The following is an 18,051-nucleotide window of genomic DNA, read 5'->3' as shown; positions in this document are numbered from 1 at the left end:
CAGCTTCAGTAAAAAGAGGACGTTTCTGGTCATTGAAGTCTCGTTCGCGATATCACCAACTCAGTTTACAGATGCTTCAAACTACATTCCCACAATACATTGTTTCATTGCGTTGTAAAATGTTTAAGTTATTATAGTTCTAATTTTCTCTTTTAAAATATGTGTTGCAAGATTGATTAATGTGATACATCCACAAAAAGAACAGTGATCCAACTACAAAACTCTCTTCACATGACTGTGTAAAGAATCTACACGTCATCAAAATGCGTGATGTTGTTATCCCAGCACGAGCCGTTTGACAGCTATAAGAAATAGGCTGAATTAAATACATCTCGAAATAGCTACACTAATCTAATGAATTTATCTGGCTAAATAGAGTTTCGAAGAACGCTGGTATCTGCTCACATAGTTTTAACTAACAAGCTTGAACCAAAAACTGTTACAGCTACGTTCTGCAATTGTTGGCTAGCAAGCTACATTAAATTAGAGCTCTTCGTCACATAGCTAGTTAACTCAAGCCGACCATGTGTCAGGTCGATGAGGAATACAATGGACAGCTAGAACACAGAGTGACTCCACGGTAAACTATTTACCCATTTAACAGCTAGATTACCCAGTTGCCTAAACTGCAGTCAAGCTAATGTCCACGTGTAACTAAGTTCAGCTCGCTAGCTAACGTTAGCTTAGCTACTTAAAGTGTTGTCTGCTTTAGCAACTGCTTCCATCCACTCACAATTCATTTTTTTTTAAATCGCAGTGTCTCCAAGAAGTGTGTCAAATGCAAAGAAAATACAGCGGTATTGATCATCCGAGCTGGAGATGCATTTTGCAGGTAACGTTAATTGAACTGCTTTTTGAGAGTCACAAACTACATGTATTTGTCTCAAGAACTGGCCCCACAGAACTTACAGCAAAAATTTAAAAGTGGTCATTTTTACTTAGTTGTGCATCTTTTTCTCTCATTGTCGGCATATATGCTCTTTGTAGCTAATAATGAAAAGTAATGTATTTATTTGGGTATGTCTTCTGGCCAGGGGCTGCTTCAAGGAGTACTTCATACACAAGTTCCGGGCAATGCTGGGAAAGAACCGGGTAATATTCCCTGGAGAGAAGGTATTGAATATCCATCTTTAACATTTGTGTAACGTTTTACATAAATCAAAACAACCGAGTTGGCATTGTTTCTCTGTTGTAGGTTCTTCTTGCAGTGTCTGGAGGGCCAGCCTCTAGCTCCATGCTGTCACAGGTTCAAGAGGTAGTTGGGTCAATGTCTTACTAGATGTGTAGTCACACTGTAATGTTGCAATTACTGAAATATCACAGGGCTGACATTTTAGATGCAAGTGATTAACAGTTTCTTCAAATTATTAAGGGTTCCAAAATGTTTTTGTTCTTGTGAATGAAAATGAACCTCTCAGGGTTTGAGTCGAGACGCACCCAAGAAGTTGAGATTTGTCCCTGGAATTATCTACATAGATGGTAATGTACAGATGATCATTGCTGCTCTTTGGCAAATTGTTTTTTCTTCATCTGTCACTTAGCAAGGGGTTCTGGCCCATTAGACTAGCTCCTGTGTGATGATTGTCTATTACTATGTCTTGACAGAGGGCGGTGCCAGTGGTCAAAGCATGGAAGAGCGGGAGAGGGCAGTGGCTCAACTGGAGTCAGTTTTCAGAGCCACTAATTACCATTACCACATAGTCCACCTGGAGCAGGTGAGCTGCCTAGAGATGGGTCAGAAAAATGTTGTTTGTACTTCTGTCTGGGATGTGAGACTGCGCTTTGATCATTGGCATTAAATATGTACAGTACCTTTGGAAAGTATTCAGAAACCTTAACTTTTTATATTTTGTTACGTTACAGCCGCATTCTAAAAATATATATATTTTTATAATCCTCAGCGTTCTACACACAATATCCCATAATGACAAAGCGAGAACGGGTTTAGACATTTTTGCAAATGCATAAAAAATAAACGGATACCTTATTTACGTAAGTATTGCTATGAGACTCAAAATTGAGCTCAGGTGCATCCTTTTTCCATTGATCATCCTTGAGATGTTTCTGTAACTTGATTGGCATCCCTGTGGTAAATTCAATTGATTGGACTTAATTTGGAAAGGCACACACCTGTCTATATCAAGTCCCACAGTTGGCAGTGCAAAAACCAAGCCATGAGGTCAAAGGAATTGTCCGTAGTGCTCCAAGACAGGATTATGTCGAGGCACAGATCTCGGGAAGGGTACCAAAACATTTCTGTAGCATTGAAGGTCCCCGAGGACATACTGGCCTCCATCATTTTTAAATGGAAGATGTTTGGAAACAAGACTCTTCCTTGAGCTGGCCATCCTCAGGGAGGTGACCAAGAACCTTATGGTCACTCTGACAGAGTTCTAGAGTACCTCTGTGGAGATGGGAGAACCTTCCAGAAGGACAACCATCCTTGCAGCACCACCAATCAGGCCTTTATGGTAGAGTGGCCAGACGGAAGCCACTCCTCAGTGGCAGGGACTGGGAGACTAGTCAGGATTTAGGCCGTCATTGTAAATAAGAATTTAACTGACTTGCCTTGTTTAAATAAAGGTTCAATAAAATATGAACTGAGCAAAGTACAGAGATCCTTAATGGAAACCTGCTCAGGACCTTAGACTGGGGTGAAGGTTCACATTCCAACAGGACAACGACCCTAAGCACACAGCCAAGACAACGCAGGAGTGGTTTCGGGACAAGTCTCTGAATGTCCTTGAGTGGCCCAGCCAGAGCCCGGACTTAAACCCGACCGAACATCTGGAGAGACCTGAAAATAGCTGTGCAGCGACACTCCCCATCCAACCTGACAGAGAAGAATAGGAGGAAATGCCCAAATACAGGTGTGCCAAGCTTGTAGTGTCATACCCAAGAAGACTCTGCTGTAATCACTGCCAAACGTGCTTCAACAAAGTACTGAGTAAAGGGTCTGAATACTTTTGTAAATGTGATTTCATTTTTTTAAATATATAACTTAGCAAAAATGTCAACCTATTTTTGCTTTGTCATTATGGGGTATTGTGTGTAGATTGAGGGAAAAAAACTATTTAATCAATTTTAGAATAAGGCTGTAACATAAAATGTGGAAAAGTCAAGGGGGCTGAATAATTTCCCGAAGGCATTGTATTATAGCTTGTCATTATTTAGAACACATGGTTGCGTTATCATGTCTATTGTCTTTCGCTTCCCATGGTGTTTCAGGTACTCAGTCTCCCCAGCTCAGTGCTAGAGGCAGGATCCCCGGCAACAGAAAAACCACAGACTGGGTCGAGTTATAAAGCTGCTGTGGACCAATTCATCCAGACCAAGAAGAACCAGCATCCAGACCTCTCTGTGGAGAATGCCCAGAGTCACCTGTCCAGTCTGAGCATGCAGGAGGTCGAGAATGGAGTAACCAGCCCCATCACCCCTGAACACACCCAAGCCCTTCAGAGACTGTTTGCCTCTGTGAGGACACTGACAGCCAAAGAGGATTTGCTACATACACTGAGGTGAGAGATTAGACCGTATCTCCGAGACATGCCATTTACGTATCAGAGCATATGGGGGATGAACATGTCTGAAATGCTTCTGAAGGTCTAGTTTGTGTAAAGGCCATTTATGACAGGTGTAATGCATTGCTTTGTCCAGGCTGCACCTGATTCTCCACACAGCGAGGACACAGGGCTACACCAAGGTGATGATGGGGGACAGCTGCTCCCGTCTGGCCATCAAACTGCTCAGCAACATCTCTCTGGGGCGAGGGGCATCGCTGGCAACGGACACGGTGAGGAAATAATCCTCCCCTCTTTCAGCTCAGTAGAATAGTAAACATTATGTTTATGCCCCTCTAAATATTGCAATAAAGTACCGTTCGTAGCATTACCCCACATAGACATACATTGTGTTTTGAGCTCTGGCAGCAGCATCTGTGTTAGTTTGAAATGTTGCTATGTTCACAGGGCTTCTCAGATCCTCGCTACGGAGATGTGGTCATTGTCAGACCCATGAGGGACTATTCCTCTAAAGAAATAGCATATTACAACAGAATGTTTGACATCCCCTCAGTCTTCATCCCTGGCCTGGACACTAAGGTGAGAGTCGACTGTGTTCTGATTACTATCATTGTTATGTAGTGTGGCACTGTTGGCCAAGTCCGTTTTGAGTATTCTCCTTCACCGCCTCTTCCAGGCACAAGACAAGGCCAGCATCCAGCACGTGACAGAGAGCTTTGTCACCAAACTCCAGACTGACTTCCCCTCTACTGTCAGCACAATCTACAGGTGAGGATGGGTAGCACACAGAGCCACACTAGGAACCAATTGTAAGAACAACTTCTAAAATCCAAATAACTTCACAGATCTTCATTGCAAAGGGTTTAAACACTGTTTCCCATGCTTGTTCAATGAACCATAAACAATTAATGAACATGAGGTAGTTGGAACGGTCGTTAAGACACTAACAGCTTACAGACGGTAGGCAATTAAGGTCACAGTTATGAAAACTTAGGACACTAAAGAGGCCTTTCTACTGACTCTGGAAAAACACCAAAAGAAAGATGCCCAGGATCCCTGCTCATCTGTGTGAACGTGCCTTAGGCATGCTGCAAGGAGGCATGAGGACTGCAGATGTGGCCAGGGCAATAAATTGCAATGTCCGTACAGTGAGACGCCAAAGACAGCGCTACAGGGAGACAGGACGGACAGCTGATCGTTCTCGCAGTGGCAGACCACGTGTAACAACACCTGCAGAGGATCGGTACATCCGAACATCACACCTGCGGGACAGGTACAGGATGGCAACAACAACTGCCCGAGTTACACCAGGAACGCACAATCCCTCAATCAGTGCTCCGACTGTCCGCAATAGGCTGAGAGAGGCTGGACTGAGGGCTTGTAGGCCTGTGTGTTACAGCATCATCGGATTGAGCTTGTTGTCATTGCAGGCAAACTCAACGCTGTGTGTTACAGAGAAGACATCCTCCTCCCTCATGTGGTACCCTTCCTGCATGCTCATACTGACATGACCCTCCAGCATGACAATGCCACCAGCCGTACTGCTCGTTCTGTGTGTGATTTCCTGCAAGACAGGAATGTCAGTCTTCTGCCATAGCCAGAGAAGAGCCCGGATCTCAATCCCATTGAGCACATCTGGGACCTGTTGGCTCGGAGGGTGAGAGCTAGGGCCATTCCCCCCAGAAATGTCTGGGAACTTGCAGGTGCCTTGGTGAAAGAGTGGGGTAACATCTCACAGCAAGAACTGGCAAATCTGGTGCAGTCCATGAGGAGGAGATACACTGCAGTACTTAATGCAGCTGGTGACCACACCAAATACTGACAGTTACTTTTGATTTTGACTCCCCCCCTTTGATCAGGGACACATTATTCCCTTTCTGTTAGTCACGTCTGTGGAACTTGTTCAGTTTGTCTGTTGTTGAATCTTATGTTCATACAAATATTTACACATGTTAAGTTTGCTGAAAATAAATGCAGTTGATTTTTTGTTTATATGGTGCAGTATTTGTAAAAATAGTGGTTGGAAGTGGATTTTGTTAGGATACTATATCAATCTTAAATGAGCTTGTTATGTATCTAGACTCGTGTGAAGATAGCTGTTGAGGATTTTGGTATTGAGTACCTGTTTTGATGGTTGTCCTCCAGGACCAGTGAGAAGCTCCACACAGCATGTCCCCCTCAGAACACCAACACACAACCCTTTGCTAAGTGCCTACTGTGTGTGTGCGCCTTGGACACTAAACTAGGTGAGTCGCACTGCCAGTGTACTAAGACGGCATCACATTATAAATGTACTGTACTCACTAAATAAAAGTACATGTCATTTTGTACTGAAATTAGTATTTCTATACCCTAATCATGTAAATATCTCTACCTATCCTTCTCTGCCTCCCCATGTTCTTTAGAGGAGTTCTCTGCCTACCAGGCTACACTGATCTCAGAGCAGCTGTCTCAGAGGCGGGGCCCAGGCCCTGGGTTCACCCCTGGTACAGCAGCAGCTCCAGGGCTGCCTCCAGCCTCCTCGGCAAGCCAGTGCCAGTGCTACTCCTCTGGAGGGGGCCAGCATCAGGGCTGTATGACTGGAGAAGGGGGCTGCTGCTCCTCTGCTAAGTCAGTAGGCATTTGTCTCCTGTCTCCAATGTTTGCAATTACTGTAGAGCTGGATTATGTACACAGTGTACAAAACATTAAGAACACCTTCCTAATATTGAGTTGCATCCCTCCTTTTGCCCTCAGAACAACCTCACTTCGTCGGGGCATTGACTCTACAAGGTGTTGAAAGCGTTCCACAGGGATGCTGGCCCATGTTGACTCCAATGCTAATCACACAGTGATCAAGTTGCCTGTATGTCCTTTGGGTAGTGGACCATTCTTGATATACATGGGGAACTGTTCAGTTTGAACCCAGCAGCGGTGCAATTCTTGACACCTATCATCATACCCCGCTCAAAGGCACTTAAATCTTGTCTTGCCCATTCACCCTTTGAATGGCACACACACACAATAAATTTCCCAATTGTTTCAAGGCTTAAAAATCTTTAACCTGTCTCCTCCCCTTTATCTACACTGATTTTAACAAGTGACATCAATAAGGGGTCATAGCTTTCACCTGGTCAGTCATGGAAAGAGCAGGGCTTAATCTTTTGTACACTCAGTGTATATTCACGTGTTTACATTTAGGGTGAAGTGCCAAGCAACTTGAAGTTACTTGTACAAGAGGCTGTTTAATTTGATCCTATTGAATTTTTACAATACTGTGTGTGTTCTTTCAGGAAGCCAGAGACAGTGGATCTTAAAAGCCTGTTGTGTTACAGTTGTAGACTGACCATCAAAGACATGGTAAGTGAAAGGACGTCTATCACTTCACATTACTCCTAAACATGACCAATATAATCTTTAGAAAGACTACAGCAGGACAATGTGCAATGTGAACCATGGCCTTTCTCTGTTCTACAGACAGCAGAAGATGCCCTTCCCCAGTACATACTGTCAGAGGCTGAGAGGAGGAAGAGAAGGTGAGATTCATACAACATTCTTAACTCAAACGTGAAATAGCCATAATGTCTGCGTAGAATATTAGGTTATTACCAGTAGAATTATACTGAGCATATCCTTCTATTTACCTTGTTACTTCTGTTTATGGACTTGTCTAGGTCTCAGATGAGGGAGGAGATTAGTGAGTTCCTGCTGGAAGAGGATGAAGCCATCCTGAGTGTCAATGGGTCCTTATGACAGACTAATACCCAGTGTGACTGGACAACGTCCAACGGCACTGCAGTGAAGTTGTTCCCTTGGCAACTATACAGCCAAGGCTGTTTGTCTCAATATAAACTAATATCAATTGCTTTTAATTAATCAACTGACTGAATAAATATTATTTGGCTATAAGACAACAATAGGCTGATTGAAACTGTATTTTAACTGCACACAAAATAAAGCTGCTTTGTACATGGCACTGCTTGGTGGTGAATCTAACATTGATTCAGGTATAACTAATGAATTGAATCTGGATGTATGATGCTTGAACAATTTGTTTTTCCATGTCAGAAATGAGAATGAACAATATTTTCATTGGTTTAGAAGCTGAATCACATTCTATTGGAAATATAAATGATTATTCTTTCCACAACAGAGATCCCATAGCAACAACCTACATGGTTCTGCATTAGAACTCCCATCAGGTTCTCTGAAAATGAGAGCAAACATATGGAAATAAAAGTATAACATGTTTAAAGTTAGGAAAGGTTTTTGGATATTGGCAATGGCTGAACCCTGTTGTAACAATTCAGAAACAAATAAAAAGGCACAATGGTAGCTGTTTTCTGTATAGTGTCACAATTTCTGAAAGTACTCCAGCATGACATTTTCCAGAGATGGGGGCAATGTTGCCTTATGCATTATTCCAGCATGGAGACATTTAAGGATTGTCATGACTAGGACATTTTACAGTGTTGCTATATCATTTAACAGATTCAAGTCTTGCGATCAATAAGCCTGTAACTTGTTGCCACGTACAAAGTTAGCTTTCCTCCCAACTGAAGCGTTTCAATTTGTAAACAGTTTGAGTAAGACTTGGAGATTTGGCTGAAATTGATCTAATAGTGTTTTGATTGGAAACAAACACCCTACTTTAGGTCCTTTTTCTCTCATTGTCCCCTTTGGCGCTGGTCAGTGTAGTGAAGATCCAGCCTGTCTCTTCATTAAGGGGTAGTGTCTATAGGTCAAGCTGGCCATCACACCTCATTCAGAAGCCGATATTTCTGTTGGAACCCAGGCAATAAGACGAGAGGAGCCTGGCTTTAGTCTGTGGTCAAAGTGCAAAGCATCTAACCTGCCCTTCTGATTGGAGAGGCCTAGCCAAACTTTCCGTAACCAGTTGGACGGGCACTGGAGCAGACCCCTTGGCCACCACACAGCCTCTGGCTCACTGTCTGTCTGTCAGTACAGCCCACCAGCAGAGGCAAATAGCACTGTCAGAATACAGAAACAGACAAAACATGCCTTTCCCCCTGGCTAAGAGGGGTTAGTGCACAGTGAAAATAGACCCACTGGAGCTAGTATTGGGTCTTTTAAAGGAAGACCAGGTAGAGGCACCCCAGGAGTGATCTGGATAGGAAAGCCGGGGGAGGGGGGGGGGCTAGCGATTGTCACTTGATAGCTTGTCTCTTGTCCACTTAATCATAGTCTCTGGTGAGCGGTAGAGGAAGATGAGTTTGGAGTAGAGTTCCTCTTCCAGCTCTAGCTCTCCTGTCTCCCTGACCAGGAAGATGTCTGTACACAGCTTGAGGATACGGTTAACACAGGGCAGCTCCTCAAACATAATGGAGTGAGAGATCTCACTGAAGAAGCCCCTCACAAACTTCCCAATCACCAGCACCACAGACACGTACAGCCCCATGATCCTGCAATGGAGAACAAGTGTAGAATGAGCATAATTGAACATAGAGCTCTCGTCTATACAGTTCATTTCCCACACAATAGTTTGAATGCAAATCAGGTCTATTCGATTTGCTGGAATGGGCTACCATTGAGAACACAGGCACGCATAGATCCTTACCCATATCCTGCCAGGAAACCTAGACTGGGGGGGCTGACTTTGTCATTGAAGATGACCATCGGCAGGACGCCGCAGGCCCCTGTGGACGGAGGACAGTCGGCGATGCTGATGTCCCACCACTCCTGGGCCCCACGGGTGCTGTTCAGAGAGCGGTCCCTCATCAGAGACAGTGTTATATCCTGGTAGCCCTCCTCATCACCTGCAACATAACATGGTGTCAGGGAGACAGTAACACAGACTGACTGCCCATGTTTTAGCTTTGAGCTTCCTTATAGACGGGTTGGTTGTTTAGCAACAAAACTGATGCGTGCGCAACTATGGGGCAAAACAGACGGGGTTGGCTTAGATTGTTGACAACATGTAAACTATATATCATCGCCAATGTTTATTGAAAATAGAAAGAAAGAAAGCTGAACAATGAGCACTTGCCTCTCAAATAAAGCATTACAGCTAGCAAATTTTGGCCCTGTTAGTAGACGTGACATCAATCAAAACAAGACATGGTATCAAGAACAACGAGCTGAAACGAGCCACTTAGGATTCACCAAATGGCAGTTTCTTGTCATTGTTGCTAGGTATATGGCCATCCAGAACCATAACACACTGCCTTCTGCCCCTTTGAAGTGTGTGCATCGTTTTCGTGACGCTGTCAGCTAACCGTCTATATTTCAAGTACTGTATGGGAGGAAGTATGTTTATACAGAAAAGCCGCTCTGACCTTTATACAGCTGGTCGACTGGTTTGGCCTCGGCTCCGTTTGGTGCTCGGATATAGTTGGGGAACATGTGAGGCACACGTCTGATAAAAAACAGTACAGATAATGTCAAACAGAATTCAGGACAGGATTTCACACAGAAATGGAAATAAACTCAGCAAAAAAAGAAACGTCTTCTCACTGTCAACCACATTTATTTTCAGCAAACTTTACATGTGTAAATATTTGTGAGAACATAACAAGATTCAACAACAGAGACATGAACAGAAATGGAATAATGTGTCCCTGAACAAAGGGGGGGGTCAAAATTAAAAGTAACAGTCAATATATGGTGTGGCGAGCAGCTGCATTAAGTACTGCAGTGCATCTCCTCCTCATGGACTGCACCAGATTTGCCAGTTCTTGCTGTGAGATGTTACCCCACTCTTCCACCAAGGCACCTGCAAGTTCCCAGACATTTCTGGGGGGGAATCGCCTCCCTACCACTGAGGAAGTACAGGTCCCGCTCAGCCCAGTCAAAACTGTTCGCTGCTCTGCTCACCCCAATGGTGGAACAAACTCCCTCACGACGCCAGGACAGCAGAGTCAATCACCACCTTCCGGAGACACCTGAAACCCCACCTCTTTAAGGAATACCTAGGATAGGATAAAGCAATCCTTCTGACCCCCCCCCCCCCCCCCCCCCCCCTTAAAAGATTTAGATGCACTATTGTAAAGTGGCTGTTCCACTGGATGTCATAAGGTGAATGCACCCATTTGTAAGTCGCTCTGGATAAGAGCGTCTGCTAAATGACTTAAATGTAAATGTAAATGGAATGGCCCTAGCCCTCACCCTCCGAGCCAACAGGTCCCAGACGTGCTCAATGGGATTGAGATCCGGGCTCTTCTCTGGCCATGGCAGAAGACTGACATTCCTGTCTTGCAGGAAATCACACACAGAACGAGCAGTAACGCTGGTGGCATTGTCATGCTGGAGGGTCATGTCAGTATGAGCATGCAGGAAGGGTACCACATGAGGGAGGAGGATGTCTTCTCTGTAACACACAGCGTTGAGATTGCCTGCAATGACAACAAGCTCAATCCGATGATGCTGTGACACACCGCCCCAGACCATGACAGACCCTCCACCTCCAAATCGATCCCGCTCCAGAGTACAGGCCTCGGTGTAACGCTCATTCCTTCGACGATAAATGCGGATCCGACCATCCCCCCTGGTGGGACAAAACCGTGACTCGTCAGTGAAGAGCACTTTTTGCCAGTCCTGTCTGGTCCAGCGAGTGAGTTTGTGCCCATAGGCGACGTTGTTGCCGGTGATGTCTGGTGAGGACCTGCCTTACAACAGGCCTACAAGTCCTCAGTCCAGCCTCTCTCAGTCTATTGTGGACAGTCTGAGCACTGATGGAGGGATTGTGTGTTCCTGGTGTAACTCGGGCAGTTGTTGTTGCCATCCTGTACTTGTCCCGCAGGTGTGATGTTCAGATGTACCGATCCTCTGCAGGTGTTGTTACACGTGGTCTGCCACTGCAAGGACAATCAGCTGTCCATCCTGTCTCCCTGTAGCGCTGTCTTTGGCGTCTCACAGTATGGACATTGCAATTTATTGCCCTGGCCATTCTGCAGTCCTCATGCCTCCTTACAGCATGCCTAAGGCACGTTCACGCAGATGAGCAGGGATCCTGGGCATCTTTCCTTTGGTGTTTTTCAGAGTCAGTAGAAAGGCCTCTTTAGTGTCCTAAGTTTTCATAACTGTGACCTTAGTTGCCTACAGTCTGTAAGCTGTTAGCGTCTTAACGACCGTTCCACAGGTGCATGTTCATTAATTGTTTATGGTTCATTGAACAAGCATGGGAAACAGTTTTTAAACCTTTTACAATGAAGATCTGTGAAGTTATTTGGATTTTTACGAATGATCTTTGAAAGACAGGGTCCTGATAAAGGGACGTTTCTTTTTTTGCTGAGTTTACCACATTTGACTTAGAGCGGAGAGCAGAACATACACTGGGTCTGTGCGGTTCCCCACTAGCAGGGAAGCCAGGTCTGCTCTGACCGGGTTGCCTGGATCCAGATCGATGGAGTACTTGTCAGACGTGTGCTCCACAGTGCCACCCTTGCCAAGGTCCCTGAAGAAAGAAAGACACAAATACAATAAATACTATAGAAAACCACAGGGCAATTGCGTAAACAATGTTTCTACATCTGCAACTACTTAAAACCACACACACACAAACAGGTGCATACACATACAGATGCACACACACACACCACACCCAGCTGACCTCTGGAAGGTCCAGGCCAGGCGTAGGGTCATGTCCACAGGGCTGCCCAGCAGCTCCTTGACCACCTCCTGTCGACTTGGTGGGCTGATCCTCCACACTGACCCTGAGCTGCCCTCGATCTTAGCTGTCACTATGTCCTCATAGCTGTAGAGGGTGATGAACTGCATAGCCCTCTGCAGGGGACACACACAGACAATCAGAAGTTACAACTACCTACCACAGAGCAGCAGAGCTCAAGTCCATGTTCGTTGTATTCATCATTCAACAGGGATCACTTACTCACAGTTGTACACAATTTGTTTAATTATATTCTAAAACAGGGTGCCCAAGGGAAGGAAATTAGTTGAGCTCTTTATAGTAGAGTTGGAGGTATTACGCACAGCATTGTCATAGAAGTTGGTGGTGAGTTTGTTGTAGTCCTCCTCAGTGAAGGACTGAATGGACTGCTGCTGGACACTCATGGTGAACAAGGGCTATGGAGAGGGACAACGGTTAACGTTTTAGTACAGCAAATCTAACATGAGCACATATCAAATGTATCTTCCATAGATTCTCCAGTGCTTGCTTTTTAGTGCTGGACGAGACTTGCCGTTGAAGATGACCATGCATGGGCAGCATGGGTCCGGTGCCCATTAGAGTGTAAATTGTGCTCACTTATAATCCCCCCTCCCCCTGTAATTACCTCATATCCTCCCAGCTTGACAGTCACTGTGACATCCACAGGGTGATTGACCACGCCCACAACCGATCTGACCAACGAGATGAAGAGCAGCGGGAACCAGATGATGCAGATGAGAAAGAAGATGATGAGTCCACCCATCCCATACTTCACTATCTTCTTCTTCTTCTGGCCTTTGGGCTGAGGGTATTTCTGAGGATGAAGAGGAACCAGCTGTAAGAACTGCAGGCCTAATCACATACTACAACAGACGGCAAGGGATTTGATCAACTACATTTGTTTCCCCAGAGGTCTTAGTACCTTCTCTGTCTCACGGCTGCACTTGATGATGAAGATGTTGGCGTAGATGTCTTCCACACACATCCAGTTGGAGAGGGACAGAGTGGTGTCAGTCCACACCCAGTCCATCACTGCCCGGAGCTCCACCAGGAAAGGCACCAAGCGGAACCTGAGAGACAGACAGACAATATCACCCTGTACCAGTACCCAACCTCATCCCATCACCTCCCTGAACAGGGAGACACCCGGACTCAAACATATTAAATGGTGTGGCAGAGTAGGAGACTATGAATAGACAGACTCACCCCTGGAAGAGGAAGAGGTTGAGGTGGTTGAACTTCTTCGTGAGGAAGTTGCCCAGGATTCGGGTGGGGTAGCCACAGCGGATCTGATAGGCCGACAGGGCAAAGTAGATACACTTGAAGAAGTACCAGAGCTGAGCCACAGAGTTTTGACTGAACATCCTGAGAGGACAGAGGGAGACACACCTCAGAGAAATGATGCAATAGACACACTACTTAAGGACTGTCGAACACCACGAAGATAGGCAAACAAAGCGTGATTAAATAGACAAGACGTAAGGAAATGTGTCACTCTGCGGACACACCTTCCTCTTCCTCACCTCTCAGTGACAGCAGGCAGGATGAAGAACATCCAGAGGTGGATGCCGAACACCAGGATAATCTGGAAGATGAGCTTGCCCAGGACGGTCTTGCGGAGGTAGAGGGCTCGGTCGATGATCATGGTGCTGAACTGGATGAGCAGCATCACCAGGAAGGCCTCGGGCACCTGGTCCTCTGACAGCGTGGAGGCAATGTCTGCTGCAGCTGAGTGTTTCTGAGGCACAATGGGCGAACCGTTTAGTCCACAGAATGCTATTATAGTGTCCTGTGAACAAGCACAGAGCTTCGAGACATGGTGTTTTGATGGTTTAATGGGAATAACATGCAGGTGGTGATGCAACAATGAGTAATACAATATCGGGAACTGTTTTTGAGACGTTTGAAAGGTTTGAGAGGTTTTGCTGGCGCAGGTATAGGAATAGGTTGTGTGTCAAGAGTGGCCTCGTACAGAAAGTGCATTCATTGCATTCATTGCAGTCATGTAAACAGTACTCACTCCAAAGGCCCAGAAACCGAAGACAATGATGATGAAATCCACCACGTCAGTGAGGAACATGAGGGCGTAGACATCAGTGGCAGCACGGTACGGTGCATGTAAGATGTCGCTGAAGAATTCGTGACAAGGCTTGTAGACATTCTGCACACTACAAAGAGGTTTGGGAAATCAAATCACTGCATCATGCCCAAATATGGCAAGATTATAGAGGACCGCTGATTCATACAGCACAGTAATCGCGTCACAGCCAACTACACTTCTAAATGCAAATCAAAACCCACAGAATTATTTACAAACCATAATAACACTAGAAAATCCACTGGTTATGTAATTGTGTGACGTCTGTATTTTCAGACGAGCTCTCTAGTGAGTGACTCTTGTTTACTTACGCTGTGATGGTGAGGTGCTTGATCTTCTCTCCCACTGCATTCATCTTCTTACTGGCTGCCTCTCTACGCTTACCCTTCTGTTTCTTCTTCTGCTCCTTCTTCTCAGCCTTGATATCTAAGGCTTCTAGGATCCAAACAGAATACAAATCATTTCACTGTAACTCTGAGGAGGACAGTCATAAGGACACACACTCCTATTTTGAAATCTCAAGCCCTTAATTCATGAATGTCTTCATTCTCCTCTCTACTGCTAGTTTCTTTAACTGACCTTTGCTTAATTGTTTTTTCTTGCGGAAGCGCATGATGCTGCCCTTCTTCTTGGGTCCCTCCACAGGCAGGCTGGGGGGCGGCTCTGGGGTGGGGGCTAAGCTGGTGCTGGGCTCTGGTTCAGGCTCTGGTTCAGGCTCTGGTTCGGCCTTCTGGTCCTCATCCGGTTTTAGTTCCTCCAGGTCCTTGAGGCTGGGATGGACCTCCCCCCCCTCCCCCTCTCCTCCCTCTTCCTTGTTGGCCTCCTCTGATGGCCGTGAAGGCTTCTCCTCCAGAGCACATTCCTGGTCCCACAGGCCATACCGCTGATGAGAGACAGTGAAGAAACAAAACTGTTAGGAGTGTTGAATCCAAATCTTGTGGTATAAACGTACAGTACCATTCAAAAGTTTGGGGTCACTTAGAAATGTCCTTGTTTTTGAAAAAGCACATTTTTTGTTCATTAAAATAACATCAAATTGATCAGAAATACAGTGTAGACATTGTTAATGTTGTAAATTACTATTTTAGCTGGAAATGGCTGATTTTTAATGGAATATCTACATAGGCGTACAGAGGCCCATTATCAGTAACCATCACTCCTGTGTTCCAATGGCACGTTGTTTTAGGGTTTTCTACTGATCAATTAGCCTTTTAAAATGATAAACTTGGATTAGCTAAAACAATGTGCCATTGGAACACAGGAATGATGGTTGCTGATAATGGGCCTCTGTACGTGTAGATATTCCATTAAAAATCAGCCGTTTCCAGCTACAAGTCATTATATACATTAACAATGTCTCCACTGTATTTCTGATCAATTTAATGTTATTTTAATGGACAAAAAATGAGATTTTCTTTCAAAAACAAGGACATTTCTAAGTGACCCCAAACTTTTGAACGGTAGTGTATGATTATAAAGTCATGTCTGAGAGTTCAATGGTGGGCTGGTATACCTGTAGCAGTGAGCGATGGAAGAAGAGAGCCAGCAGCTGCAGCAGATCATAGCGGATGTAGTTATCAGTCTTCTCCAGGCCCAGGATACGAGGTGGGAAGAAAGGCTTGTCCTCGTTCAGCGTGAGCTCATATACACTGTTCCACGGGAAGAAACCAAACTGGAACAGGTACTTTACCACCACCATGACCTGAGTAGAACCAGAACAAACCAGAACAATGCAGAGGGAAACATAGTTTAACATAAAGAAATGTATCTAATACATGACCATCTGTTAAATATTATTATTTATTTGTTTTGTTTGTAAAAGCTAACAGCCTGGAACGGGAACAGTGTGGAATAAAGCCCTAAATTAGGTCTGGAAATCTGGAATGCTATTTGGTTTCTACCTTTGGTTTACACCAGGTGTGCAATAAAAAAACAAATCTTACACATTACAAACTTCACATCTTATGCAATGTTTACACCACTTTAGCCAACGAAGGCAAGGAGAGGGAAAAGATAGTAAGCGTCTGCACCTGTGCAATGGCTATGTCTCAACAGGCTTGTATAGGTGTGCACTACCATACTACATCGGTGCGACAATAACAATCCATAAACCAGCTCTGTCTTGGTACCAGCATTTTCAACCCAACAACGACCCACCTCAGTGTAGACAATAGCGGTCATCCAGAACTTCTTGGTGGGGCGTGGCACGGCCAGCATGGCCCAGAGGAAGATGAGGATGGGCAGCATCACTGAGATGACGGAGGCCGTCACCATGTTGTTGAGCACGATGATGAAGTAGCACACCAGCTCTGAGTTGGCAGCCAGGAGGTTGTACAGGGCAAACTGCAGCTTCAGCAGGCGGTTCTGAGACGAGTAGAACTCTCTACACTGGACCAGCTCCTCCACAAAGAACTGCCTGAGTTAGGGGGTATAGAGACATCGGGGTCAGTACAGTTCATACACGCAGGACATACACAAGCTGATACGTGGGGACAGCTGGCAGTCTGAGTCGATCAGGCTAGAAGCTGGGGTCTGTAGCATGTCAACTGAAGAGGTCTTCTGGGAACATTGTGATGTATATGTCAGTACCGGTCAGTGAGCATCTCGCTGGCGGTCCTGGAGTGGCGGTAGCGGCTTTTGTGCTGTGGTTCTGGCTCCACCCCCAGCAGCTCCAGAGTGGGCTCTGAACAACACAGGGTGGTGCCGCTGTGACACTCACGCTCGCTCAGCTCCACCAGCTCCAACCCACTACAACATAATAACAGCAATAACACTCAACACTGACTGAATTATATACTGAACAAAAATATTTTAAAAAATGCAACATGCAACAATTTGAAAGATTTTACTGAGTTAAAATATGAGGAATATGAGGAATATGAGGAAATCAGTCAATTTAAATAAATGTATTAGGCCCTAATCTGTGGCATTATGTTGTGTGACAAAACTGCTAATTTTATTGTCCCCAGCACAAGTTTCACCTGTATAATGATCATGCTGTTTAATAATTTTCTTGATATTCCAAACCCGTCATGTGGATGGATTATCTTGTCAAAGGAGAAATGTTCACTAACAGGGATGTAAACACATTTGAGGGAAATAAGCTTTTTGTGCACATGGAACATTTCTGGGATCTTTTATTTCAGCTCATGAAACATGGGACCAACACTTAATATTTTTGTTCCGTGTAGATGACTACAAACCAGTAAGATTTTTTTTTTTTTCATATACATTTTGTTAAATTCTATTCTGTTCCTCCCTCGAAAGAGATATTCAATATTAATGTGCCCAATAGGTTAAATGGGCCATCACCTTCACCAACCTGGTGGCACTGGTTCTATTCACGTGGTCCGTGTCTCCCTCTATGTCTCCCAGACAGGTCTCCATAGTGGGGCTCTCGCTGCCCTGGGACAGCTGATCCTCCATGGGCTCCCTCAGAGATCCCTGTAAAACACTACAGGGTTAGGGTCCATCACTGGTCATAATGGGACAGTGCCTCACTAGAAGTAGATGACTTCTGGTTGTGGGAGGTACCTTATAACTGACCTGGCTGACGTTGTGTATGAGGTGGTAGCGTTCGTTGCACAGCACGGTGGAGGTGTCCACGTACTGCTTGGTGATGAGGTTGAGCCACTCTGTAAGGCCATCCACCATGGCCAGGAACACGATCCACAGCAACATGAGGACGTCCAGGATCCTCTGCACGATGTCTGCCTTCACTAGAACACAGCGTGAGATTACATTGCACTAGGTCATACAGACAATAAAATGTGTGAAACTTAATGAATAAATGGCACTGGGAATACACCAAAATATGTAACCTACAT

At 45.1% G+C, this 18,051-nt stretch overlaps 2 protein-coding genes across 2 annotated transcripts in view; one reads left to right on the top strand and one right to left on the bottom strand.

Annotated features, from left to right (window-relative positions):
- The first annotated feature begins 242 nt into the window (after window positions 1-242).
- Window positions 243-7,835, top strand: LOC129854337 (cytoplasmic tRNA 2-thiolation protein 2-like). The gene is made up of 15 exons (XM_055921278.1): window positions 243-580; window positions 758-832; window positions 1,035-1,113; window positions 1,196-1,255; window positions 1,419-1,479; window positions 1,606-1,715; window positions 3,229-3,518; window positions 3,658-3,793; window positions 3,969-4,100; window positions 4,198-4,289; window positions 5,667-5,767; window positions 5,927-6,131; window positions 6,794-6,860; window positions 6,978-7,036; window positions 7,175-7,835. The coding sequence occupies exons 1-15, from the start codon at window positions 525-527 to the stop codon at window positions 7,251-7,253; spliced, it is 1,602 nt and encodes a 533-aa protein (XP_055777253.1). The 5' UTR covers window positions 243-524; the 3' UTR covers window positions 7,254-7,835.
- Window positions 7,418-18,051, bottom strand: part of piezo1 (piezo-type mechanosensitive ion channel component 1) — a 75,161-nt gene continuing 64,527 nt past the window's right edge. The window contains exons 33-50 of the mRNA XM_055921262.1: window positions 17,771-17,943; window positions 17,547-17,668; window positions 16,814-16,972; window positions 16,382-16,640; window positions 15,738-15,926; window positions 14,804-15,107; window positions 14,536-14,659; window positions 14,147-14,294; window positions 13,650-13,864; window positions 13,333-13,491; window positions 13,049-13,196; window positions 12,752-12,940; window positions 12,450-12,542; window positions 12,070-12,242; window positions 11,791-11,913; window positions 9,797-9,876; window positions 9,079-9,277; window positions 7,418-8,923 (exon numbers count right to left, since the gene is read on the bottom strand). Coding sequence (XP_055777237.1) covers window positions 8,659-8,923; window positions 9,079-9,277; window positions 9,797-9,876; window positions 11,791-11,913; window positions 12,070-12,242; window positions 12,450-12,542; window positions 12,752-12,940; window positions 13,049-13,196; window positions 13,333-13,491; window positions 13,650-13,864; window positions 14,147-14,294; window positions 14,536-14,659; window positions 14,804-15,107; window positions 15,738-15,926; window positions 16,382-16,640; window positions 16,814-16,972; window positions 17,547-17,668; window positions 17,771-17,943 — 3,122 coding nt within the window. The 3' untranslated portion in view covers window positions 7,418-8,658. The remainder of the gene's footprint in view (window positions 8,924-9,078; window positions 9,278-9,796; window positions 9,877-11,790; window positions 11,914-12,069; window positions 12,243-12,449; window positions 12,543-12,751; window positions 12,941-13,048; window positions 13,197-13,332; window positions 13,492-13,649; window positions 13,865-14,146; window positions 14,295-14,535; window positions 14,660-14,803; window positions 15,108-15,737; window positions 15,927-16,381; window positions 16,641-16,813; window positions 16,973-17,546; window positions 17,669-17,770; window positions 17,944-18,051) is intronic.

This window comes from Salvelinus fontinalis, chromosome 4 (genome assembly GCF_029448725.1).
Source record: "Salvelinus fontinalis isolate EN_2023a chromosome 4, ASM2944872v1, whole genome shotgun sequence".
Classification (NCBI taxonomy): Eukaryota; Metazoa; Chordata; class Actinopteri; order Salmoniformes; family Salmonidae; genus Salvelinus; species Salvelinus fontinalis.
The sequence above is the reverse complement of the archived record's forward strand: the minus strand, read 5'-3'. Positions and strand labels throughout refer to the sequence as shown.

Bases quoted from the DNA above. Each gene is read 5' to 3' on its own strand.
- LOC129854337 (XM_055921278.1), top strand. From the start codon at position 525: ATGTGTCAGGTCGATGAGGAATACAATGGACAGCTAGAACACAGAGTG. The intron at 1,114-1,195 runs GTATTGAATATC...TCTCTGTTGTAG, and splicing joins TAATATTCCCTGGAGAGAAG to GTTCTTCTTGCAGTGTCTGG. The intron at 6,132-6,793 runs GTCAGTAGGCAT...GTGTTCTTTCAG, and splicing joins GGCTGCTGCTCCTCTGCTAA to GAAGCCAGAGACAGTGGATC.